This window comes from Crocuta crocuta, unplaced genomic scaffold (assembly GCF_008692635.1).
Source record: "Crocuta crocuta isolate KB4526 unplaced genomic scaffold, BGI_CrCroc_1.0 scaffold37, whole genome shotgun sequence".
In the NCBI taxonomy this organism is placed as follows: Eukaryota; Metazoa; Chordata; class Mammalia; order Carnivora; family Hyaenidae; genus Crocuta; species Crocuta crocuta.
The window spans coordinates 893,713-921,364 of record NW_027532040.1 but is presented as its reverse complement, the minus strand read 5'-3'; the positions used below and the strand labels follow the sequence as shown (position 1 = coordinate 921,364).

The following is a 27,652-nucleotide window of genomic DNA, read 5'->3' as shown; positions in this document are numbered from 1 at the left end:
TACTTTCTTTAATTTGGTCACTTGTAATTTTTTTTGGTCATTCTCTACTTTATTTACATCTGTACTTTCAGATTTTTCTTCTTTATACATTTGTCTTCTCAGTTTTCATTACTTTATTCTTGATTTAAACTCCCTGCCTGCCTTCACTACTACCATCTCAAACTCTCAACTTTTCCCTCCATAATCTCTTAATTTAAAGGGTGAAATTTTATATCTAACCAAAACATAATACAATACATTTTGTTTCTTCAAAAGACATGACTTAAGGCTTTCTCTCCTCTAACATGGATAGCCAAATCATAACCAAATTAACATTTTGTCAACTATAATTCTCTAAATAGCAGGAATAGTCAGTGTTCATAACTGTAGTTCGAAAGGATTACAGTAAAGCATAAATCTTGAAATATTTTCTCAATAATCACCAAAGTATTAAATTATGAGTTTTAGTATTAATTGTATTTGTCATATCCAAATTCTTTTAAAATGGGTCTTAATGGTCAGAAGAGATGACAACTTTCTATTAACTAGGGTTTCTTATTAACTGGAGCACTTGATTCCTCAATTATGCAAGTTAACAAAAAGAATCCCTACAAATGCCAAACAATTACAAAAATTAGAAATTCTACATGGCATTTTTCTTTTGCCGCGATAAGTAGAATTTCTTACTATACTTCAATATATAGAGTGCTCACTAAATCAGCAGATGAAAAAATGAAAAACGAATCAAAATGTCAGTTTTTGTATTGTTGTGGGCAGCGCCAAAAACTTGGGAGTCTTAAGCATATGCTGTCAATTCTCAGATTTCTGTAGCAGCATCTCAGAGAACACACAAGAAAAGAAGGGCTTTCATTTATTTTTGCCAGTATTGGTCATAATTCTCATGCTCTTTGTAAGGATTTGTGATGCTTTGGAATGGTCTGTTCCCTAACGTTGAGCTGACCAAACAGTCTGGTAAAAATGTATACAGACATGTCTGAAACAAATGATCCACATTAAGTACCTTCTAGAAAGTAAATGCTCTTTAAAATAATTTACTACTGATCAGACAGGTGTTCTGTCTGGCAAAAACTGGGTTTGTAAATTCTGTTTATTTTCTCCCATTACTTGCTTTTTATTTTAATCATCTATGGAGTGAAATTCCATGTTCAACTTTCCAATGGTCTGAATCTCCCTGAAAATGTTATGCTTTGGAATGAAGCTCTTCATGTAATTTCTCAAGTATTTTGAGGTTGGGTGGTTAGATGAACAACCAGAACATAATCCATTTTCAGCTCATAGGATAGTCAAATAAACAAAAATATGTTTCTGAATGAAAGACATTCAAAGGAATACATATTACTGCATATTTTCAGTATGATTATGTAACAAAACCCCACTTCAAAGCTAAATTTTCATTTGGATTACATGTGCAAAAAGGTCAGGGCTATGTTTTCTGTAGGAATTTTTACTTTTGCTTACTTGGAAGCAGTGAAGTTCTTGCTATTTAGGGGCCTCTGTAAAGATAAAAACACATGAAGAAACATTTAATAATAAATATCTGTGTTTTAACCACAGCATTATTTTTAGTGTAAGCTTCTCTTCACTATAAACTACACCTTTAAGACTGTCTTTAATAGAAATATATTTCTCAGAAACTTTACGTTTGGATAATCTATACAATAACTTTAAACTCTTTCATAAATTTTTACACAAATCAGCTGTCTACAAGGATAAACTCTCAACCATGTCCTGTAATTAATGTTAAAACAGCTGAGGAAAACAGATAAAAATGTTCCAAGGTTTTCTAAACTTTCCAAGGCTTTCTGAAATGTTTCATCTCCAGATGTCTCAATACTTATAAGTTTTGAGTCCAACAATTTTGGCTAGTTCTAAATATAAAACTAATTAATAAATACAATTTGGTTTCATTCACAGAGCTGGCTGCCTGTCCTGGACTATTTGGAAGGTGATGAGGGTCCCCAAGAACAGATCAACAATTTCCCTCCCGCCCTCCCTCGCTAGGCCTCTTAGGTCGTCCTTAAGTCTTTCCTGAAATCAAAGAAGCATATACACTGCAACTGTAGTTTGAACTTCATTTCCTTCCACTCCTTCCCCAGCCATGACTGCACAGAAAGAATACAAAGACCAAATGAATTATATAACGGGACTGCCACTGAGTTGAAAGGTAAGGATATATTTATTTATACTCCAGAGTAGTTTTGTTTACTCTTCTAATCTTAAGAACAAAAAGCATGTGGTCCAACACAGAATATAATGGCTCACACCCAGTACCATTAATTAATTCACAACAGAAAAGAAAGAATGATTTCTGATTTCAAATTGTTGATGATGAGGAAACCAAACATTCCCTGAAACCCTCAGTTTGGACCAAGGTCATTCGATATTATTAGCCCTTGCAGGGCTACAAAGAGAAATCAGGAAGTGCTGAGTCATCAAGAGCATAAGTGACGTCCCTGTCAGCACTTCTGATGCCAGGTTCAGAGGTGAGTGTACTTCCTTTGACCTGCCACTCTTCCTTTCCTCACTGGTCCAGTGCAGGCAACGGAGGGCTGACTGTTACCAAGTTGAGGACCGGCATGAACCCCAACAAATAACTCTATTTCAGTCCCAATTCTATAAGCATTTGTCTCTACATAAGACTATTAAAACAAATTGTTAAAAAAATTTAAATCAAATTAAAATCAATATGACACTTATTATCTGTCAAATGAAGCGGTTATACATCTAGTTTCCGGTAATAGAAGAGAGTTTCCACCTCAAATAATCAGCATGCCTTTGCCAGCATGCAATTTATGTGCATTTAATTCCCCAACAGGCATTATCAAAATAGTCCTATCCAGGGGCACCTGGGTGGCTCAGTAGCTTAAGCGTCGGACTTCAGCCCAAGTCATGATCTCACTGTTCCTGGGTTCGAGCCCTGCATTGGGCTCTGTGCTGACAGCCAGCTGAGAGCCTGGAGCCTGTTTCAGATTCTGTGGCTCCCTCTCTCTAGGACCCTCCCCTGGTCACTCTCTCTCTCTCTCTCTCTCTCTCTCTCTCATAAATAAAACATTTAAAAAAATTCAAAATAGTCTTATCCAAATGATCTTTGCATGACTAAAATACAGTACTACATAGAAAATCCTATGATGGGGGAAATAACACCTGGAGCCACGGTGACCTTGAACTGGTCATTTAAATTTTCTGTGTCTGTTTCATTACCTATAAAATGGGAATAACAATTCCTCCCTCCCAGCTGTGAGAATAACTACATTAATAGCAACAAAGTAGATAACTGCCATGCAGAAAGGAATGGCACATTCATATTTAAAAACAGCACAAAACCAAACTTTGGTCTCAGGCTCTATGGACTTCATTGGACACTTTCAATAATTTCACTGGATTTTAATGTTTATGTTGTCACCAGATTAGAGTCCACACAAGAAGAAAATCTCGGAACACTAACAGTAGTACATGAACAGTAGTCAGTAGCATTGGGTTACATAAAAGTATATTTTTAAAAAGGTAATTGTATATGAGAAACATCACAATACTTTATTGAGGAAAAAGTTAAAAGTGACATCAAGAATTAGTACTCAGCATTTCTCTGCAGATCCCTACAGGCCTCTAAAAATCTATTCAAATTAAATCAACTTTTCCTCAATCATTGGCAGTTAATTTTTAAATTCATCTAATATTATAATTTTTGTAACTGAACAAAACAAAAACAGCAAGCATTACTTTTTGCAATATTTTATTTCATTGTAGTAAATTATTTAGTTATATTATGGAACAAATAAACATTGTGAGCTAGCCAGGGATTCAAGTACATTTACCAAGTTGTATCTACTAGAAATCTTGGGTTGTCAAAGCCAGATGTAGCAGGGACATCTGGACAATTATCTTTTCAGTCCCTTTGCCATCCTTGTACACTTAGATGATGCAGACGTGACTGAAAAGATTTATATTCTTCTGACTGTGTGTGAAAACAAAACAGGAAGACTGTCTCTTGGCCTTGACTCTCAAAAGGAAGAACAGACCAGGGTGACTTCATTAAATCTTCAGATTAAATGTGGAAATGATTTTAGCACCCAAAGATGATATAAGATGGAAAAGAACTCAAGTAGACAGCATAACTCTTCCAAACAGCTAACATTTGCTGAACATTTCTCAAATCCCCTGTGCTCATATCCTAACTAGTACCTGATACAATGCCTGCCTAGGGGTAATTACCCATAGGAAAACTAGGCAGACTGGATAGAGTCCTGTTGGACTTAATCATTTTGTCCAAGAGAATGAGAGCTACACATAATATCAGAATGTCAAGGGGACTTTGTTGAGTCCAGCCATACATTTCATGAACAAAACCCTCCCTCAAAACATTACAAGTAGTTGAGTATTGATACCAAGGAGGAGAGGAAGAGGCAGTGAGATAACTAAATATTTGCCAAGTGTCAAAAACATAACAGGAACCTAAATTCAGAAACATCAATTAATATGTTTCCTAATTTTACAAATGAAAAAGCTGAAACTTAGAGAAGTATAATAACGTGGTCAAGTCACACTGTCATGTGGTAGAATGAGAATGTGAACCCACATTTGACCTCAACTCCTAGGTTATCAATAACATCCAAGGGTCAATTAATAATAACATGGTTGGACGCACTTGGGTGGCTCAGTTGGTTGAGCAATGGACTCTTGATTTCTGCTTGAGTCATGATCTCGCCGTTTTGTGGTTTTGAGCCCCACATTAGGCTCTGCGCTGATGGTGCAGAGCCTGCTTGGGATTCTCTCTCTCTCTCTCTCTCTCTGTCTCTGTCTCCGTCCCCTTCCCCTGCCCATGTCCTCTCTCTCCGTCTCTCTCTCAAAATAAATTTTAAAAATAAAAAAAAATAATAATAATATGGTTGTATGTCCAAGACTCCATGTGTACCCTCATACTTTTTATTTAAAACTTCACATTCAAACTTTTTAGGATGCCAGCATAGCACCTTGCCCAAGAACACCATATATCACTTTGCTGAACTGTGGTTGATGCTGAATTTGTTCATGTATTACCCTACAAATGAAGCCCCTGCTCAATCACTTACAAGAATATATGTATAAAGTTGATGTCAACCCACAATCAGCTGAATATATTTTCAACTATCATGCTAGCTGCATGATCAGACCTTGTATCTCAGAAGCAAAGTAGACAGATATATGAGATAACTGGTTATTGTCTAGCACTAGGGCTACAGGCTTCCAACAGTAGGCAATTTTCTTCTATGTAAGTTTCCACTAAATTCCCAACCATTGTCGGCATACACACGCGCTAAAAACTTTTTCAGTCATTCAGCAGTGGCCAGGAAAGCATGTGCAATTCATAGTCATTTATGATTTGGGTTTTCTTTTTACATAAAAATGGGATAATTTTTAGGACCCTAAAGTCCTTCAAATCACATTAGGGTAATATCCTACCCCCTGCCACAATCCATTTATTGGAATTGCTAAGTAAAAAACAACAACAACAAATGTGCAAAGGGGACAGAGGTGAAAATCAAGGCTGTAGACAATTTGGGAAAGAAAGAGAAAGAAAATCAATCCTATATAGCACTACTTACCTGGAAAAAAAAAAAAAGTCGCACCAAAGCTTTCTCCATTCGAGCAGTTGGTTTTGTTCCCTGACTGCTCCCCCACATATCTAAGTGCAGTGAGTACATTCCCAACTCCTACTGCCAAGTTAAAATGAAAACGTTCTCAGTCTAGAAATGATTGAGGTGGTTTTCTTTAATCAAATTAGAGCAGCCAAATGTTCCTTTCAAAGGTAACTGTCTACTCTGCAGCTGTATGCAAACTACCACATCAAATGTGAAGGAAAAAATAGCGATAGAATTGTGTCCTTACAGTACAGTGCTGGCTGCAGAGATGGAGAAACAAAAGCATCAGTAGAGCTAAGAATTACATTCACAGTGAGCTTCCAGAAATATGCTGACTTCACAAACTGTGAACAATGTACTGAAACTTCCAGTATATAATTAGCTATTTTGGGGAGGGGAGGAGTGTGGGGGGGAAATTCCCCCTTAAAAACAGCTAAGCAGCAATAGATACCTTGAGTCATTTACCCTAGAGACCAAAGCCTCAATGAGAAACATTAAAAGACTGGCTGAGACTTCATGCACAAAAAAAATCTCATACTTTGCTTTTTCACTTCCTGTCTCCATCAGAAACACACCACAGTGAGTAATCTTGAATATCCAACAAGCTTCAATTAAGCTTGTAATGATTCATTTACATGCAGAATTTATTCTTTTAAATCATCAGACATGGGAAATTCCTGCAAAGAATTCATAGTGGGCTTATCTTTTCAGTTTGTTTCTCTTAAGAACAAGCAATTGATTAACATTCCCAATAATGATGTCAAATTAATTATTGCTTGTTACGGGTTTACACCAGCTGTTGGGATGCTATATGGAAACCTAGAAATGACAACGTAGATAACCAGGTGCCATTAGAAGACTGTGAAAATGTTGCCTCTACATTCACGGCTCTTTTCCAGGTGATTAGACTGTTTCCAAAATTAAGGAATGTCACAAAAATAGAGAAGTCTATCTCACATGATCTCCAGAACATATATATTCTTCAACTTTGTTTGCTCCTGGTGAAATCTGTGGGCTACTTCCTTGAGTCACATTACTTTCAACATATCCAAATGTAAAAACTGCTAAATTAATAAAATCTCCTGCAGGCTATAAGCAATTCTCAGGCCACTACCTTTAGTTCCACCCTTCTGCTCCCACTCTGGAAAGCAAACTAAACTGCAAGAAATAATGCCATTTTAATTGTTTAAAAATTTATTTTCAGAAACATATCAGATGGACTGCCAGTTCAAAATGGCAGACCCATCACAAACATTTGCTAGTCTTTCTCAAGATATTACTGAAGTAAACAAAATAAAACCGTAAGTAAAGAAAGGTATCATCAAAAACTAGAGGAAAAAAGTAGATTTTCTGGATGACCAAAAATAAATAGAAGCAAGTTAAGTTAATGGAGGAAATTGACAGAGAAAGCCACCAAAAAGACAGTGGTCTCCAAAGTTGGCAAACAGGTAATTCTGGAACCATATGAAGAAAACACCTTCTAATTATAGGTTATTTTTTATCTCTTCATTTCAAAATTGTTTTCTTTGTGTTTTTTAACAAATATAGCTGTATATGGATATAATTTCTCTAAGTCAGTGAATATCAGTGGCATGCTCAAATATTTTTACTGAAGGGAAGCCCATTGCCCTAGAATAATAGGCTATGAGGACACTGGGGGAAGCGGGAGCTGGACTGAGACAGCAGGTGTGGTGGAGAAAGGGAGAAAGAAATGCAGCCCAAGCAGGGGAGTCAACTGAAGGTCTATACCAGGTAACTGCACTGGTCAGCATCCCCACTGCCATCCCCAGACCAAGGACGGTAGGATACAAGCTTTCTTATTATGGCATTTGGAGCCTCTTCCTCATTTTGACAGCCAGTTTTCCTATTCACTCAAAAGTAAAGACTGATAAAAGATACTTTCACCTCAAGAGTCCCTACTCCAAGTGAGCATCCCAGAAATTCTACTCAGAAATTAGATAAAGAAGGGAGGATAAAGTCTTATGTAACAGCCATACTAGCTACCTACAGTTTTGACAAATACTAATGAATATACAAGGCAGTAAGAGAGCAAGAGGGTTCAGACTTACCCGTCACAAACAACTAGGAACTGCACAAATATATGAAACAAATGTTCTCAGATCCTGGACTATAGGTGGTCCAGAACTGTGATTCCTGAAAGAAGGGAATAAATGAGGGGAGTCCCAAGCTGTCCTGCTGGCTTTCTGTGTGGAGACAGTTTCCAGACCTCCAGACAGACACAGGGAGGAGGAACTCCATGTGAGGGCCATATCACTTAGCTGAGTAGGAAGAGATCAGAATTAAGAACACAGAGAGGGAGGTGACTAAAATTCATAAGACAGAGCACTGAAAAAAAAAGCCATCCTTTAGAAAAAGAGCTTCAGAAATCTTCATGGGATCTATTGAATCCTTTCCTGAATATCAACCTGCATGTGTGGAACTGCATAACACCAGGCAAAAACTGCTTCTGAGGAAAGAACAACTACCAGAAAATTATAAACTGAATGATTCCTAGAGCTCACAAAGGGCGAGACATCTTTTTAGTTCCCAACAGGCAGAGAGGAATGAATGGTCCTACACTAGACCTAAAGTAAAGTCTACACCAGATGCCCTCCCCATTAAAAAAAAAAAAAGCCAACAGGGGTGTCTGGGTGGCTCAGTCGAATAAGCTTCTGACTCTTGATTTTAGTTCAGGTCATGATCTCATGGTCTTGGGGGCTTGAGACCCATGGGAAGTTCCACACTATTAATGCTTAGGATTCTCTCTCCCTCTCTCTGCCTCTCCTACACCCATGTGCATGCACTTTCTCTCTCTCTTTCCCTCCCATAAATAAATAAACTTTAAAAACAAACAAACAAACCAAAATAAACTAAAATTTAGCCTGGGAAGGACCAAACTGAACTACAAGTAAGTTTACTGCCCCTCAGAACAAAGTCCAACACTCTTTAAAAGAATAGAACAAAATCCAGCAGTCAACAATGTAATATTCATAATGTTTGGCATTCAATAACAAAGTATTAAACATGCAGACATAATGGAAAATGTAGCAGATAACCAGGAGAAATTTCAGTCTGTAGAAACAGACCCAGAAAAGGCAGAGATTATAGAATAGTGAAGACATTAAGCAACTATTATAATAAATATAATAAATATGCTCAAAGACCTAAAGGAAAACATGAAAATAATGAGGGGGGAAATGGAAAATTATTTTAAAAAGAATCAAATGTACAATGTACCAAGATAAACTACCTGGAGCAAAAGAAGTATTAATAAATTTCAAAGGATTAAAAGCATATAGAGTTGTTCCCTGATCACAACAGAATTTAATGAGACAGAAAGATATCTGAAAAATCCTATACATTTTGGAATGTTTGAAAATTGAAGGACACAAATCTAAGGAACCTATGAGTCAAAGAAGAATCACAAAAAGAAGGTTAAAATATTTTGAAATGAATGAAAACACAATCGCAATATACTGAAATGTGTGGAAAGTGAATAAAACATAAATGCTTACACTAGAGAAGAAGAAAATTCTAAAATCTATAAGCTAAGCTTCTATTTTAAGAAGCTAAAAGTTGGGGCGCCTGGGTGGCTTAGTCGGTTAAGCGTCCGACTTTCGCTTAGGTCATCATCTCGCGGTTCGTGGGTTCGAGCCCCGCGTCGGGCTCTGTGCTGACTGCCAGCTCAGAGCCTGGAGCCTGTTTCAGTCTGTGACTCCCTCTCTCTCTGGCCCTCCCCTGCTCACGCTGTCTCCTCTCTCCTCTAGAAATAAATAAAACATAAAAAAAAAAAAAAAAAAAAAAAAAAAAAAAAAAAAAAAAAAAAAAGATGCTAAAAGTTAAGAGCAAATGAAACCCAAAGCAGTTAAAGCAATTAAATAAAAGCAACTATAGACTAGCCAATGGACACATGATAAAGGAAGTTAATAAGACCAAAAACTGATTTTTCAACAATAAAACTGTCAAAACTCTACCTATATGATTAAGAAAATAAGGGAGGGGAAGAATATACAAATTACCAATATCAAGAATGAAAAAGGGGGGAATCACTACAGATTCTGCAGACATTAAAAAAATATGAGAATAAAGATCAAGAATGTATACTAATAAACTCAAAACACACATTCCTTGAAAAATAAACTACAAAAAGTGATTCTACCTATATGGCTCCATGTTTGTTAAAGAAATAGATTTGTAGTTAAAATCTTCCCATAAAGAAAATATTAGGCCCGATAACTTCACTGGTAAATTCTATTAAATGTATAAGAAGGAATTGATGGTAATGCTACAGAAAATATTTCAGAAAATCTTTGTGGAGCTGCAAACATTTATCAATTCATTTTATAAAGCTAGCATTATTACCTCAAAACCAAAATCTGAGACACTATTAAAAAAGGAAATTACAGAAAATTTTTAGCAAAATTTCCAAAGGCAAAATTGCAAAAAGCAATTTTAAAAAAGAACAAAGTTGAAAAACTTACACTACCTAATTTCAAGACTTACTATAAAACTACAGTAAATAAAACATCATGGCAGTGGCAAAAAGAGAGATATATAAGTCAGTAAAACAGAAAAGAGTACAAAAATAGACCCAAATGTATATACATGGTCAATTGATTTTTTACATAGTTGCCAATGTAATTCAAAATGAAGAAAGCACAGACTTTTCAACAAATGGTGCTAGGGACAGCTGGATACTTATGTAAAGAAAAAAAAAGAACCTCTTTTATCTCAAGCCACACACAAAGATTTAACTTTAATGTATCACAGACTTAACAAAAAAGCAAAAATTATAAAATTTTAGAAGAAAACAAAAGAAAAAAAAGCTATGTGCCTTTGGGGTAAGCAAAGATTTCTTAGATGAAATCTAAAAAAAGCATAAACCTTAAGAGAAAAAAATGATAAATCAGACTTTGAAAAAATTAGTCTTCTGTTTGAGAGATATCATTAAAAAGAAAAAAACAAAGGAAAAAGAAAAAGGCAAGCCATATACCTGAAGAAAATACCTGTAGTACCTGTATCCAATGAAAGAAAAAATATAAATAACTTTCACAATACAATAAGATCACCCAGTTTTAAATAATGGTCAAATATTTGAATATATATTTCCCAAAGGAAATTAAGAGAATTGCCAATAAGCAAATGAAAAGATGTTCAACAACATTAGTCACTAGGTAAATGCAAATTAAAACCACAATATAATATCAGTTCACACCTAATATGGAACGGTTAAAATTAAAAAGACTGACAACACCAAGAGCCGAACAGAATGCAAATCAAATGAAACCTTCACATACCGCTGGTGGAAATGTAAACTGGCACAACCAGTTCAGAAAGGTTTGGCAATTTCTTTAAAAATTAAACACACAGGGCGCACGTGGGTGGCTCAGTTGGCTGAGGAGCCAATTCTTAGTTTCAGCTCAGGTCATGATCTCATGGTTCATGGGATCAAGCCCCACACTGGGCTCTGTGCTGACAGCTTGGAACCTGCTTGGGATTTTCTTTCCCTCTCTCTCTGCCCCTCCCCTGCTCCTGATCTCTAAATAAATAAGTAAATAAATAAATAAATAAAGATAAGCTTAAAAATTAAACACACATTTGCCATACATCCAGCAAACTACCTTTAAGTATTTATTCAAATGAAATGAATGCATATGTCATGGCAACACAAAGACCTGTATGTATATAAATGTTTATACCAGCATTATTCTTAACAGCCGAAAACTAGAAGCAACACAAATAACCGTCAACATGTAAATGGATATACAAATTGTGGCAAATCCATAACTGGAAAAGAATGAACTACTGATACGGTCAATATGAAAGAATTTCAAAATTAGATAGGCCAGATACAAAAGAACACAATCCTGTCTGATACCATGTACACAGAAGTCAAGAAAAGGACAAATATAACCTATAATGACACAAAGACTAATGGTTCCCAGGGGTCTAAGTAGGGGGAGGAGATGGACTATAAAGGGGCCTGAGGGCACTTTTGGGGTAATGGAAGTATTTCAGATCATGATTGTGATGGTGGTTATGTAGGTGTATAAATCTGTCAGAACTCATAAAAAAAAAAAAAACACTCTTAAAAATGGATGTCTTGGGGCGCCTGGGTGGCTCAGTTGGTTAAGCGTCCGATTTCGCCTCAGGTCATGATCTCACAGCTCATGGGTTCGGGCCCCGCGTCGGGCTCTGTGCTGACAGCTCAGACCCTGGAGCCTGTTTCAGATTCTGTATCTCCCTCTCTCTCTGGCCCTCTCCTCTGCTCACGTGGTCTCTCTCTCTCTCAGAAATTAAAAAAAAAAAAAAAACATTAAAAAATGGATGTCTTTAGGGCACCTGGGTGGCTCAGTAAGTAGGTTAAGCATCTGACTTTGGCTCAAGTCATGATTTCATGGTTCATAGGTTTGGTTCATGGGTTTGAGCCACACATCTAGCTCTGTGCTGACAGTTCTGAGCCTGAAGCTGGCTTTAGAGTCTGTGTCTCCCTCTCTCTGTCCCTTCCCAACTCACACTCTGTCTCTCTTTATCTCAAAAATAAACATGAAAAAAATAGCCCTATTTAACAAAAGGTGAAGAAGACAATTGCATTAATGAGCTAAATCCTCATCTTTCAGAGCAGGAAATCAATAGGTATCCGAGTTTAAATATCAAGAAATAAAGGACAGCATATTATCTAGATTAACAGATGGAACCATCAGAAGCACCAAAAACAGGGTTAGAAGAAGCTGTATCTGCATACTGGGAGTAAGGATAACTGGGGCAGGAGTCTTGCTTTTTCATAAAAAGATATCATAAATCTTCCACACTAATCATCAAGAAATACTATCATGATTACAAAAAACAAGAGAAATGCACAAATTCTTTAACACTCTTTCCAATAAGAGAGAATATACATGTCCTCCCCTTGAATCTATAAAGCTTTCAACTCACCTGTAACCAACATAATGACTGGCTTTTGGAGCCATGAGCCACCATTTAAGTCCAACTACCCTAAACCCTTGACGCTGAAAGAAAGAACCTCAAACCACATGGAAAGACAAGCTGGGACTACAGTCCCAGGAAACAACAAACTTGAGAGTGAAGACATCTCCAGATGAATCAAATCTCTAGCTGCTACTTTACCTCCAGTTGAAGCTTCAGACATCAAGAAGCAGAGATATACCATTCTCACTGTGCTCTGTCAGAATTCCCCCCCATTGAATAAGAAAATGGTTGTTTTCAGCCCCTAAATCTGGGGCAACTTACTACATGGCAATAATAACCAGATAACAGAAAAGTATAATTACTTCAAGTAAAAAACTGCAAATAATTCTCCTGCTATTCCACTTTAAATTTTTTTAAGCTTATGTATTTATTTTGAGAGAGACAGAGACAGTGTGAGTGGGGGAGGGGCAGAGAGAGAGAGAGAGAGAGAGAGGGGAGAGAGAATCACAAGTAGGCTCCACACTGCCAGCGCAGAGCCTGATGTGGGACTGAACCCCACGAAATCACGAGATCATGACCTGAACCAAAATCAAAAGTCAGATGCTTAACCAACTGAGCCACCTAGGCACCCTATGGTATTTCACTTTAGTAACAACTCCCAGCAACATACCTGATTTCTATTATTCTATTCTATTCTATTCTATTCTATTCTATTCTATTCTATTCTATTCTATTCTTTTTCTATTCCTTTTATTTCCTTCTTTCCTTTTTTTATCTCCCTTCCTTTCTTGACTCCCTCCCTCCTTTCCCATCTCCTCCTCCTTTTTCTTCTTTTATCATTGTTATTCTTTATAGCTGGTTATAACTAAATAATGTCAGATTTCTTATATGATCACAATCAACTGATTTAAGCAGAAAAGGAAGGTCGTATAGCATCAAATAGGAGTACTGGAGCAAGGTGCACAATGGGACTGGCCACTTGGGCTTTACTACTTGTAAGGGCAGCTACAGCCATTTATACAACAGCTTGACAGTTTATGTCAAACTCTTTAGGAGAATGTATGTCAATCCTTTTTATAAAATCTCACAATCTAGAGAATCTGAAACCCTGTCTTAAAATTTCTACCAAAACATCTAAATCAATTCTGCTATAAATGATATAACCACTTAAGATATCATTTAATATTTTCTTTTAAAATTATATTCATAACTTAATGAAGCATTAGTGGAAGAATTAGCTTAGAAGGGGCATATCTTAGTGTCCAATCTACTTGCTAGTCATTAAATTATTAAACAACTCCTACTTCCTAAGTCAGAATCCAATTTACTACTATAATTATTAAAAACTATTAAGTGCAATACTAATAAGTGAATGGAAAAATAACTTGTCTGCTAAATTTTGGTGTTCATTTACATTTTTACTGTCAACAAAATCACTATAAAAAGAGTACTCTCTAATCACAGTTTAACTAAGATATTAACTGAATTATGTGCCAGGCACTGTTCTAAATATTGGGAATAAAGCACTAAACAAAACAAAAGTTCCTGCCCATATGAAGCTTATGTTCTAATGGGAAGCATACATTCTACATTAATTCAGGCATCACTTCCACAAGTATTTGAGAGCGAGGCACAAAGAACAATGTAAAGATGGTTAAAATAAGGTCCCCAAGAAAAAGCAATTAGAAAAGTAAAATTCCATTTCATTATTATGTAATTAAAGAATGATACTCTGAGTTTACGTTTTCAACAAGTACTGGTTGAGGCCTTTCTAAACACACCAGAGTTTTCATCTACTTTCAGATCACTGGGTTTCAGATTTCGAAGCTGAAGAAACTTCAGATTTACATAAACTATCCCAGGTTCTGTCACCATATTGTAGTTTTACCTCATTGTATCTCATCTCTACCTTAACTCAGCTCATCTTCTGCTCCACCTAGAAAGTATATGGTCCTCTCAAATCGCAAGATACATCTGTAGACCATTCTCTATTTGCCTAATGATAAATCCACCTTTTAATTTAGCAACTCAAGTGAGGAAATAACTACAATCTTTCATAAACAATGACACTACGTTTTACTCATCTCTAAAGTCCTGTTTTTCTAGGATTCAGAATTGGTACCACGGAGTCAACCATGCTCTTCTATGGTTCTCCTTGAGATCAAGCCCGTCATTCTAAGTCAGCCAACATTTAAAGGATAGAGAGTAAGGCCTCTGAAACACATTTTTTTCTTCTCTTTGCCACAGTAACTGGTTTAGTTGAGAACCCAACTGCCATCAACAAGTTCAACCCTAATGAACTAATAATAATTAGCTAAATTACCAATGATTAAATCTCATGGATTTAAAATAATCTGTAAGGATTACCAGGATGTCACAACTTTTTAACGTGTGTCTTAATGTGTGAGAAGTGTGTTATTTCAAAGAATGGATGCTTTCCCAGTTCTTTAAGGGGACTCCCATCATTTAAATATACTGCATTCATGATTAGCGCTGGGAGCACCTTCTACCCCAATCTCTCAATCGCTCTTGGTTTCTCCTGGCTCAACAAGAAAACATCCCATTTTTACCCAAGACTACTCAATAACTTCTTTAAGTGATTCTACATGGTTGCAATGTAGGTGACATCACCTAAAACCCCCAACTTGAAACTATTCAGATGGTTTCTTGGTTTCTACTAAAAAGTTTTAAAAATGTATTGATCAGAGCCAAATAACCTAAAAATTAAAAATCTACCCTGGAAATGCAAAGATATCTTTTGTTTCTCTCATTCTGTTGTTAATGTTCCCAACTTTATACAAATAAAGCATTTTAGAAAAAATAAATGTTTTATACTAAACATTAGAAATACCCAACAGAAATTATGAGATTACTTAGCAATAAAAGGAAGCAAAAAAAAATTCACTAGAGATTAGTGCTGCTGAAAGAGAACTGCTTCCTTTCTGTGAATATAAGTTCTTAATGACATGAATGCAGAAACATGGAACAAAATTTCAAACGTCAGAAGCCAATCATGCTATAAGAAGAGACTCAGAAAGTGAACAGCAAAAATGCCAATGTGTGGGAAGGGTGCCTGGCTGGCTCTGTCAGAACAGCGCAAGTCTTGATCTCCAGGTCATGAGTTCAAGCCCCCATGTTGGTGAAGAGATCACTTAAAAATAAAATGTTTAGGGGCACTTGGGTGGATCAGTCGGTTAAGCATCTGAGTTCTGGTCAAGATCCCATAGTTCATGAGTTCGAGACCTGCACTGGTCTTTCTGCTGTCTGCACAGAGCTCACTTCAGATGCTGTCTCCCTCTCTCTCCCTTGCTCTCTGTCTCAAAAATAAACATTTAAAAAATAAAATCTTTAAAAGAGAGAAAGAAACAACAAGCCAAGAATTCAACGTCTCCTTAATTTGAATAGTGAAATAGAAAAGAAATCATCAAGCTCCCTTCAGTTTTGAAAATGTGCTCCCAGGAGCATTCTGTCCATGGACCATCCTGCAGTAATCCATTAATGAAAAGGATACAGCACTGGGTAAACTTGACACCAATTACCAATACCCAGATTAAAGACTGTATTTTACTATAATTACTATAAATCCAATACATGTCCTTTCAGAAATACTTAGCTCCATTCATACTTTCGCACTGTGGGGCGAAAAAAATAAAAGTACATACTACCAATCTGCAATACAGAGATCTGTGTATAATTTCCTCCACAAAATCACAAACTTCTTGAGGGCAGGAATTCATTTTGTTATTAACATCTGATATTCGTACAAAACTTGACCTTCATTTACACAACTTCATTTGATCACATAAACTCTCTAAGGTCAAAAGAGTAGTAATAATTCCTATTTTATGGTGGGGAAACCACAGTGAGGAGACATTAAGGAATTTCATTCTAGGTCACTCAGCAACAGGTGGAAGAAGTCAGAAGAAAAGTACTCGGACTACTATTCCACTGACTAGGAACGTTTTTAAAGCTTATTAGGATGGGAAATTTCAAACATATACAAATGAAGAGAGAATAGTACAATGAACTTCCACAGTTTTAACAATGATAAAGTTATTTTATCTTATCTACACCCCATTTTGAAACAAATTCCAGATCTGATACTGCTTTTTAAAAATATTTCAATATGTAAGTCAATCATATTTAACAAAATGTTGAATATAGAAGATAACCAATAAATACCTGGTTCAACTCTATAGATCTCACATATGCTTTCAGACACTATTATCAATTCTGACTAAAACAAAAATCAATTCTGAATTCTTAGATGGTACGTGTTGTACATATTTATTCATTTATTCACAAATATTTGTTCTGGGTTACAAGATGCCAGCTGCCATGCTAAGTGCTTAGGCTACAGCAAAAGGAACAAGCCAACACAGTTCCTTCATTCTGGGATTTTGCATTTAACTATTCTGGATACACACTCATAGACATGTGCATGCGCACACACACACACACACACACACACACACACCCCAACCACATAGGTCTTGAGGAATTGGAATTAGTTTGGCTGGAAAAGTACGTAACTAAACCTACCAGTTTGTCAAGTTGGAATCCAAATTCTCTATACACAAATTATGAAATGGAATGGAAGACAAAGTTTACATGAATTCAGAATCCTGATATTCTTTTAGAAACTATTAGGAAAGTTCGGCTTAATTTTGCTCCTCCTAAGAGTTTTTCCACTAAAGGAAGCCAACGATATTAAAATTTAGTGGGGAAAAAACAAATAATTCAAGCAACTGATTAAAATGGATTCAGAATACCTTCCATTGTTATATTTTAAAATGTTCAAATAATATTCGACTTTGACTGAATGTATGCACACTTCCTAATGTTCATGTCTTCTGTGTAATCTATAAACTAAGTCCACGACTACACAGTTAATTATGAAAATTACTTAAATCTTGAAACTCACTTCAATATAAACTATATAGATTGGAGTAAAACAAAAATGAAATGTTCTCTTTTTAGTATTTTTTTATTATTCCCAAGAAACCAAGCTAAGTATAATTCTATATACAGATCCCTTTTCCCTCTTTGACACTCCTTAGTATTAACATTCATTTGATGGAAATAATCCAAAAGGTCCCCTTCTTAATAACTGAAAGTCTTTTCCATTATTTCATGCATTTGTTGACTTATTCACTTTCTACTGGATGTAGAAAGTAAGTGGACCTGACCACAAGATACTTTCTGGGTCTTAGAAGATCCCAAGAGGTTGACTGAAGCAGAAAATTAAGATTATGTCTTATACAATAGACATATAATATAAAAGCGCAGACATATACTAAGTGTCATAAAGGAAGTGCAGAGATATCAAGGTTCAAAGGAAACAAATTTTATCCAAATGTAGGTATTAAAGAGTACATCACACACAAAAAAGGTGGCATCAGAGCTTGACTCTGAGGAATGGGTAGCATTTCAACATGTGGAAACAGTAGTATAGGGAAGGGCACTGAGTGCACATTCTGAAATCAGCCCTAATTAAAGCTGCAGAGGTGGATGGTAAGAGGCATATACAGGGTAAATGGAGTAGTTGGTTTGCTTGGAGGATACATGTAGCAAATGCACAGGAAGAACCCAAAAAAATTCTACCAAAGACCAAGCTAGTACTGAAGACAAAACATGGGTTTTGCATAATTTAAAAATGGATAGAAGTATTTGAAGGTTCTTACTACACTGTCTTGGTGTGCAGATGCATCACAGTTAATACCTGATCATCAACCAGTGTTTAGCCGGAGATACTTGGTAATGCTGCATCCAGCTCTAACAGGATGAGAAATTCTCATCTGGGGGTTTATAATGTAATTTATTCTACTTCATTCATTCAGGAAATATACACTGGGAAACTCATGGTTGCAGACATTATGTTACTTATAGATGTAAAAGACATAATTCTGTACTCAAGTAAAAAAAAAAAAAAACACACACACAAAATCGTTAAACTGAAAAAACTGTTTACAGCTCTAGGAAGTGTTTTCTTTTTAAATTTTTTATTCTTTGTAGAGAGAGAGAGAAGGAGAATCATGAGCAGAGGGGAGAGGGGCAGAGGGAGAGAGTCTCAAGCAGGCTCCATGCTCAGTGGGAAACCCGATGCAGGGACTGATCCCACAACCCTGGGATCATGACCTGAGCTGAAATCAGGAGTAGGATACTCAACTGACTGAGCCACCAAGGCGCCGCCCCCCCCAAGGGAGTTTTCGATATGCAGTGACCATTAGTCATGTGGTCCTGCAAACACTGGATATAAACCTGCGTCTGAACCTTGGTCATCCTCAATTTGTATCTAAAACACATATAACTGTGGAATAAAACAGTTGACTAAAAATAAAACAATGTTTTTACACTTTTACAAAACAATTCCTATAGAGACCAAATGGGGTTGGACTAGGTTGTATCTAAGACTCCTTCCAATTCAAAAATCCATATACTGTAATTGTAATTCTACTACATTAAAATCCTTTAGGAAGGCCAGATAATAAGAATTAAAAATTAAAATGGTTGTCTAAATGACAAAGCCAACAATAGTAGCCCAAATTTAGGGAAACTACTAAGTGTTTAATAATTATCCTATCCCACATGGACCTCCAGGCTACTACTAGACACACAGATTCTTTCCACATGTCCTAAGGTATCTTTACTTCACCTCTCGACACACAGATTCTTTCCACATGTCCTAAGGTATCTTTACTTCACCTCTCGACACACAGATTCTTTCCACATGTCCTAAGGTATCTTTACTTCACCTCTCAACAGAGAGAGCTACATGTGCAGATAGTAAAATAAAAGCAAATATGGCAGCAAACTGGTGATATTTAAATCAACTGGCCAGTGTCTCATAAAACTCCTCCCTCTGATTGCTGACCTACCTGTAGCCTTAGCATCTATAGACCATCACAGATAGTAAGCACTTTTACTGTAGGCATGCTTGTTACCAACCACCAGTGCCTATTTTCAATGCTGATTCTTGGCCGTAGGACAAAGCCCAACACTACACACTCTACCTTGTCCTATTACCAAACCTCCTGTACCCAGATTTCATTTCTGTCATGTTGTATTATACCAAGAAACTCACAATGTCCTTCCTAGGAAGACAAGCTCATCGAAACCTCAAGACAAGTAAAGCAACTGTATGATCAGTTTTTCAAGAAGCATTAGTACCATATTTCTTTATATGTCTCCAGGTTGTTATGTTACCTAATTTTCAAGTATTATGATATTTATGTCATTAAATGGGTAGTAGATGCTAGAGCCACATTATGTAATCGTTCATTCATCAGACGAGCATTTAAATTTTTCCTATTATTTTGTTTAAAATGAATTCACTATTATTACTTACTTAAGTACACTAGTAACCTATATTACTTTTTAACTATATCTGTTTATATAACCATAGTTATTACCCAAATTCCTTCAAGGCAGAATTTAATGGATAATCATCACAGTTTTTACACAGACTTCAGCAGGGTACACCACAGAATTCAGGAATTTCCTGAACTGATATGTCATTTATTTCTGGCAAACCATTACCTTTGTCTACATATAGTTCATTTTTTCCAAACTAGAAATGTACTTACTTGTTTAACTTCTTCCATCAAACAAACAAAAATAATTTTTTTAAAAATTGCTACTCAGATTTTAGAACAACTCAACCACTTAAAATGGCACAATAGACAAACTGCTTAACCTCTGAGCCTTAGTTTCTTGATCAATAACAAAAAAGTGCTGAAAGACTTCCAAAGTCTTTCCAACTCTAATACCCATGAGTTTACAATGACATAGCGTTAAGAAACAGAGGTTTCAATCTGAAAAAATATTCCTAGGGAATCATTCCTAGAGAGGCATTAAAAAAAAAAAAAAAAAGGATAATTTACTTTTAAAAAGGAATCTGTTTTCACAGATACTCAGTTGTCCATGTCTTAAACACAGGGAAATACACCAAGAGATATTCAAGTTTATACAAGTTTCCCTCCTATAAGCCATTGCCTCCTTAATAGGGAAATTCTAATAATTCCAGGGTGATACCAGTTGTGTAAAAGGAGAATACAAGCACAAGGCCAACAATTCAGCATTACCATGTTCTTCTGCAGCAATAAGGCATGGGCAGAACATAACTGTGAAAATGCTTATTTATGAAATAAGCTTGATAAATTGGAAACTGATTTTCAAGGAATCCTTAGATAAGGAAGGACCAAACTTACTTCTAACATATTGAAACTCAAAAAGAAAAGCAAACTCCTGTTTCTCCCGCTTTCACTAAAACAAGCCCAAAGAAACATATTATTTATCCGCAAAATAACACTTCTATTCAGAAGGATTCCCATGAACTAATCCACCTGAGGGGTCAGCTTTTTGCTGCATCAACATGTCAGGTTTCTTCTACCCTGTTCATGTTTAGGTTTTCCTAGAGAAAATAATATTTTTATTTTCTTTTTATGTTACATATTATGAAGATCTTTAAAAAGAGAAAACTGGGGGCACCTGGGTGGCTCAATCAGGTAAGTATCCAACTTCTGATTTCAGCTCAGGTCATGAACGCACTGTTTGTGAGATCGAGCCCTGTGTTGGGCTGCATTGCTGATAGTGCAGAGCCTGCTTGGGATTCTCTCTCTCCTCTCTCTCTGCCCCTCTCCCCATTCACATGTTCTCTCTCAAAGTAAATAAATAAACTTAAAAAAGAAATATGAAATATAAACACGTTTTTTAAATAAAAAGAGAACTGGAAAACTCTCCTTGAGTTTCTGAACCAGTACCTGAATTTGAATTATACTTACACTAACAAATTTAATCCCTGGGGACAAGGTTGGTAGCCCTTACCAGTATCTTTGTAATGACACACTACCATCAAGTATCAGGGTTTGATCGTCATCTTATTCCTTCAAACACCAGGCTGGGAATTACTTGAGGGAAGTAGTCAGGTATGATTTTCCCAAGTATCTTTCCCAGCACCCAACCCCACTATGGTTTTTAAATAGTACGTCCTTCTTTATTTTTTAAAAAATTTTTTAATGTTTATTTATTTTTGAGAGAGAGAGAGACAGAGCATGTGCAAGGAAGGAAAAGAGAGAGAGGGAGACACATAATTCGAAGCAGGCTCCAGGCTTTGGATTGTTAGCACAGAGCCCGATGCGGGGCTCGAACCCACAAACTGTGACATCACGGCCTGAGCCGAAGCTGGACGCTCAACCAACTGAGCCACCCAGGCGCCCCAATAGTAGGTCCTTCTTAATACTTGTTAAATATATGGAGCCTAATGTTCATATCTATTAGTTACATGTCAATATCTTCTTGTGAAATCTATTTGTACATCTCTCCCTAAGGTAAAATTTAATCTTTGAAAAGCATTTGATTCACGGGTGTCTGGATGACAGTTAGCTAAGTTTCCAGCTTCAGCTCAGGTCATGATCTCATGGTTTGTGAGTTTGAGCCCCATGGCAGGCTCTGTGCTGACAGCTCAGCACCTGCTTCAGATGCTGTGTCTCCCTCTCTCTCTGCCCCTCCCCCACTCACACTCTGTCTTCTCTCTCTCTCCTTCAAAAATAAATAAACATTTTTAAAAAATTATAAAAAGCATTTGATTCTGAATTGTGTTTTTGTCTTATTCAATCAGCAAATTCTTGATAACCAAATTGTCACATATATTAGCTGTTCTATAAAACCAGTTAGTCTAAACATAGCCCAACAAGCCAATGGAAATAAAGAGAAGTGAATTTTGGAAGAGAAAAAAGAACTAATTACCTCATTACAAAGTAAAGTCTATAAGTATAGAGACTTTTTCTGACTTGTTCACTGATGAATCCCCAACTCCTAGCAGTGTCTGGTACATAATAGGCCATCAATAAATATTTGGTGAATCAATGGACTGCTTATAAAATATATCACTTTTTAAATCTATATATATTTAGTTCAGAAGGCAAAACAGGATTCCTTTGTGGAGTATAGAAGCTCTAATACAGGTTGACATATAAGTCTGATTCTGGCAAATGCTCTAGGATTTGGGATTACCAACTGTAAAATAAGAGCAAATTTACATCCTAGACAGTGACTGGTTGATCAAGCCTGAGCTTGGGATGCATCCAGCAGAGGTAAACAAGAATTTCAAGTCATTATCCCTGTGCATACAGGCACTATCAGTGCCAGCAAAAACAAGTCAGCCTTTCTGGCAAATCCATCAAAATTAATTCTTAAACATCTGAAAAAACTAATATGTTTATTATGCTCCTTCAAGCTTAGAGGCTTAACTACTTATGGGAAGGGCCTATAATTCTGATCAATTACTTATGACTTGAAGGCACTTACAAAGACATCTGTCCTTTTAAGAAACCTTTAAAGAACCAGCCATAGCATTGTAAAGCCGACCCTGTGGGGCACTAATAAGTCACAGGTTTGGGGGTCCAACTTTGACAACTTTCCCTTGGAAAGAAAAGAATTACTGTCACCTGTCCTTGATTTCCTGACCCTGTCTGAGCAAATGTTAGCAACCTTCAATATCTGGAATTCCTCGTCTAGTGAAGCAAGTCTTGGGGACCAAATACTACCCCAAGGCAGAGGTGAAGAGAAGAAATGGGAAGGAAACAAAATGGAATGAAGATATGTAGCTCATGAAGATGGCATCATCAATAATGTTCTCAAGTATCACTGAATTTCATGGCATAGGACTGGTGGGTCTCTTTTGACAAACCACAGGCTCATTCTATCCAAGTAGTTTCTTGGTTCCAAAGCCTGTAATGTCTGGTTTTGGGTATGATTTGCTGTATAGAAAAGGCCAGGTGAACTGATATTTTACTGGGAACCTGTTTGGAGGCAACGGTCCCACTAATCAGGATGAAAACAAAGAATACTTGGATGCCTGCAGCATTTTTAATTCTTAAAAAAAAAAAATTTAATGTTTATTTTTGCGAGAGCAAAAGAGAGAGCATAAGCGGTGGAGGAGCAGAGAGAGAGGGAGACAAAAAATCCGAATCAGGCTCCAGGCTCTGAGCTGTCAGCATAGAGCCCGACACGGGGCTCAAACCCACAGATCATAAGATCATAACCTGAGCTGAAGTCAGACGCTTAACCGACTGAGCCACCCAGGTGCCCCAAGCATTTTAAAATTTAAACTGCTCTCACATACACCATCTCAGCTCCTACTCAAAACTTTTTTTAAAAATTAATTTATCTTTTTTGAGAGAGAGAGACAGAGCATGAGCAGGGGAGGCGCAGAGAGAGAAGGAAACACAGAATCTGAAGCAGGCTCCAGGCTCTGAGTCATCAGCACAGAGCCTGATGCAGGGCTTGAACCCACGCAAGAACTGTAAAATCATGACCTGAGCCGAAGAGTCAGACACTTAACCTACTGAGCCACCCAGGTGCCCCTCAAAACTATTAAAGAGGCAGGTATCATCACTGGCACTTAACCTGTAAAAACATTTTTAGCAAACCTTTAATTATCTGCATCTTCAATTTTAAGTAGAGCCTCCTGAAATTTCTCAGTACAGAATTCAAGTCATGGGTCAGTTAGAAATCTCTAAAGACATGCCAATTTCAAGAGGATAAATCAAGAGAATAAGATGGATTAGCCAAAATCTACCAACACAATATCAGAAACAATCACCTTGCTGTTAAAGGGATAGAGCTTTGTAAAAGTGTTACACAGGAGTGCCTCTATAATGCCTCTATGTTGGAAGGACAGTATTTTGTTTATTTACATGTAAATAATTAGACATTCCCCATAGGCAACAGACAAAATAAAACAATAACTTCGATCCTAAAATTCTAGAAGTGGAATTCATCCTTTGGGAAGAACCTCAGTGATTCTTCCAGGAAGATACCAAAGTTACAGGGGACAAAATGTACTTGCCCCCTTCCCCTCCAATATCACAGAGACTCAACAGCAGAGTTTTTGTTGGTTTCTAACAAAGAAAACACACACACAAAAGGTCACCTATTATGTATAATCCATCTTCCTAAAACACTCCTTCTCCTGGTGTCATTTTCTTTTGCCCCCTCTCCCTTAAGTGGCTAATGCAGAGGTATAATGGGGGGGGTCCTATTTTCATAGCCATTTACTATCATTTTTACGTATGTAAGATTCTTAGCAGCCTTCTAGCCTTAGTCTGTGTTGGGAACAAAGTACCACACAAGTCACACAGCCTACGATAAGGGGAGACAAGTTAAAAATCCCAGGAAGACTTTGTAGACACTTGGGCTCCCTGAGTCTCTAGAGGGCTTGTTATTTCAAAGGTCAGTCTTGGGTCTCTTGACTTTGATGACTAATGTTAAATTGCTTGACTTTTTACAAAAATATTTAGCTGTGTTTATTTATATAATTTCATCCGCAGCACACACAGTAGGCATGTATTTGTTGAACAGAATCCCCACATGGATGGGAAGACAGGAAGAATACCCCAAGATTTCCGTTTTCCAACACACTATGGTTAAGAGTTGACAGGTAAAATCACACCGGAATTTGTAGAAGTTTCTGTGCATTCCTTTTTGACTAAAAACTACACATATCTGTTTAGAAAAGAAAAGCATGCCACACCACACAATGTCAACCACACAATGGGGAAATTCCAGGATCACTAAGAAAACACCATTATCCTAGTCACACACACACTTTAATTACTGGTTACCACACAGGAGAGGCTTTAAGAAATGCTGTCTCTCCATCCCCTTTCCACAACCCCTCCAGAAAAGCAAAAGCAGAACACTTGGAATCTAAAGCTTCCACACCCTGGACTTCCATCACTGCTTTTGAGAAGTAGTCTAAAAACTATGGTGACCCAGAGACATAAGGTAATACACACTAATAGGCAACATTTTTGGAAGGAGTTTCTTAGGCCACCCTGTTTGACACTTCTTTATCATTATATAACTTTAGTTAAAGAAAAACTGGATGTGACTGGCAAAAATATTCCTACGCTTCTGCATGTTTAAATCTTATTTATAAGATTTATCTATACGAGGTTCCACCAAGAAAATTCTAATCCCAATTTTCACCGCATCTTGCTACTTCTCTTATTCTCTGCCTCTCAAAAATTCCCCAATGGCTAGGGAAACTATGCGGGGGCTGGCAGGGCACGTCTCAGCTTGGCTCATTCTGTCCCTAAAAGGCACCCAACTTCCTGGACCCCCTTTCAGGGCCAGCAGGAAGAATACGCAGAACTTGCACAGCGGCGGGGAAGCCTCTGCAGGTCACATTTCCTGACTTGTCTTTCTGCTCACGGTCTGGCAATGTCACCTGCTCTGGCTTGCGGCTCTGTCGACAAAACTTACTCTCACTGTGTAAGGGCAACGGGTCGCGCCGTGCCTCCCCTGCCGCCCTGCGCCCCGGCAGCTTCCCGGCCCCGAGGATTCCCCGGCCCTCCCCGGACGCGCTCGGTCTCCGACGGCGAGGGCGCCGCTCCCCCGCTCACCTGACCACGTTGGGGTGCTCGAAGGTCTCCAGGTGCCTCAGCACCGCCACCTCGCGGATGGTGGAGAGCGGCATGCCCTCCTCGCCTGTCTGCACCCGCACGCGCTTCAGCGCCACGAACCGGCCTCCGTTCTTCAGGTCCCGGGCCTTGAACACCTTCCCATAGGCGCCCTCCCCGATCTCCGCCACGCACTCGTACTGCTGGTCCGCGCGGCTCAGGCCGTCCTTCTCCATGCCGTCTGGACACCGCCCGGCGCGGCGCCGCTGGGACGGGCGGGGGGCGCGCTCGGCTCGCTCTCGGCCGCCGCTCTCCCGCTCCCGGACTCCCCGGCCCGCTCCCTCGCGCCCCGGAGCTCGGTCTCGCTCTCCCTCANCCGGCGCTCCGGCTCTCGCGGCTGCTGGGGCTGGATGGAGCGACCTCCCCGCGGGCGGGCGCAACCCCGGTGCCGCCGCGAAACTCCGCCTGCCGAGTCGCCAACGACTGAGGCGATCCCTCCTCTTCCCTCCCCGAAGCGCAGTCCTCTGCACAGACACCGAGGCGATCACATAGTCTCTGGCCCAGCGCGTCTCAGTCCACGATCATTCCACCTAAAAGAAGAGACGGGAGGACAAGAAAAAGTGCAATCAGACATCCCAAGCGCCTTCCTCCGGGTCCCCGCAGACTCCCCTCCTCCTCCTTCCTGAAAGCCCCCATCGCTACCCTCTGTGCGCTCCTGCCCTCTCCCAGGCTGCTTAATCCTTCCTGGTTCCTCTGAGAAAAGCGAAGTTACTTTTCTTTCCCTGCAGAGCCGGAGCCGTCTTCGCGCGGAGAGGTTGCAGGGGCCCCTCGGGGATGAGCGCGCGGCGCGGGACGCAGTGGACGGGAGGGGGCGTGCCGAGCAGCCCAGAGTGTGCCGGGAGCGCGGGGGAGGGGAGGTGCCGGGCACGTCAAAGTCACGGCTTAATATTTATCCCTACATCATTGTATTGCACTGCTACCCACCCCGCCTCTCCGGGCCTGGACGTGCAGGGAAAGGGGCTCCCGGGGTGCCGAGGAGCTTTCAGGGGTCGTGCGCGAGCTGCTGTGGAGTGACTGTGGGTCCACCCGTGTGGGACTGCAGAATGTGGGTGGGGGCTCCCAGGACCCTGTAACCCGATGCTGGGAGTGTGCGAGAAGGGGTGGTCAGACATCTGCTCGGAAATTGCTTCCTTTCTTTCTACTTTCAGTTTTTCGACGAGGAGACATTTAAAAACGACTTGTACACACAAATGGTCTTTTTGGGGTAAAGGAGTCTGGATTGGAAACGGAATTCTTTCTCCGACTCGGAGGACCTCCCTGGTGGAAACCCAAGGGGTCGGGGAGGGCTGGGACTCCCGCTACTCGGGAGTGGAGGGACGATGGGGCCCTTGAGGGGGGAGTAGCCCACGGGACCATAAGGGTTAGGAGAATAGGGTATTCGCCGCACTTCAGCTTGTCACCTCCTTAAATAANAAACTCCTCTTAAAAAGGCCGGGGGTAGGGGGGTGTAAATGCCAAGCCTCGGGGGTGAGAGAGAAGGGGCTGCGTTCTGGGGGCCAGGACTCCCGAACCTTTTCCCATTCCCTGGATCGTCTCTGGAGTAGCAGAGAAAGCTACTCCATTCCTCTTTCGGCTTAAGGCCTTGTCTTATCAGAGGCCAAACGCCCCCCTCCCCCCCCGCCAGCCCTCCTCCCAACA

General features: G+C 38.8%; 1 protein-coding gene across 1 annotated transcript in view; it reads right to left on the bottom strand.

Annotated features, from left to right (window-relative positions):
* CDK6 (cyclin dependent kinase 6) overlaps nucleotides 1–26,326 on the bottom strand; it is a 251,964-nt gene extending 225,638 nt beyond the window's left edge. The window contains exon 1 of the mRNA XM_077776214.1: nucleotides 25,958–26,326. Coding sequence (XP_077632340.1) covers nucleotides 25,958–26,190 — 233 coding nt within the window. The 5' untranslated portion in view covers nucleotides 26,191–26,326. The remainder of the gene's footprint in view (nucleotides 1–25,957) is intronic.
* Between the last annotated feature and the right edge of the window lie 1,326 nt (nucleotides 26,327–27,652).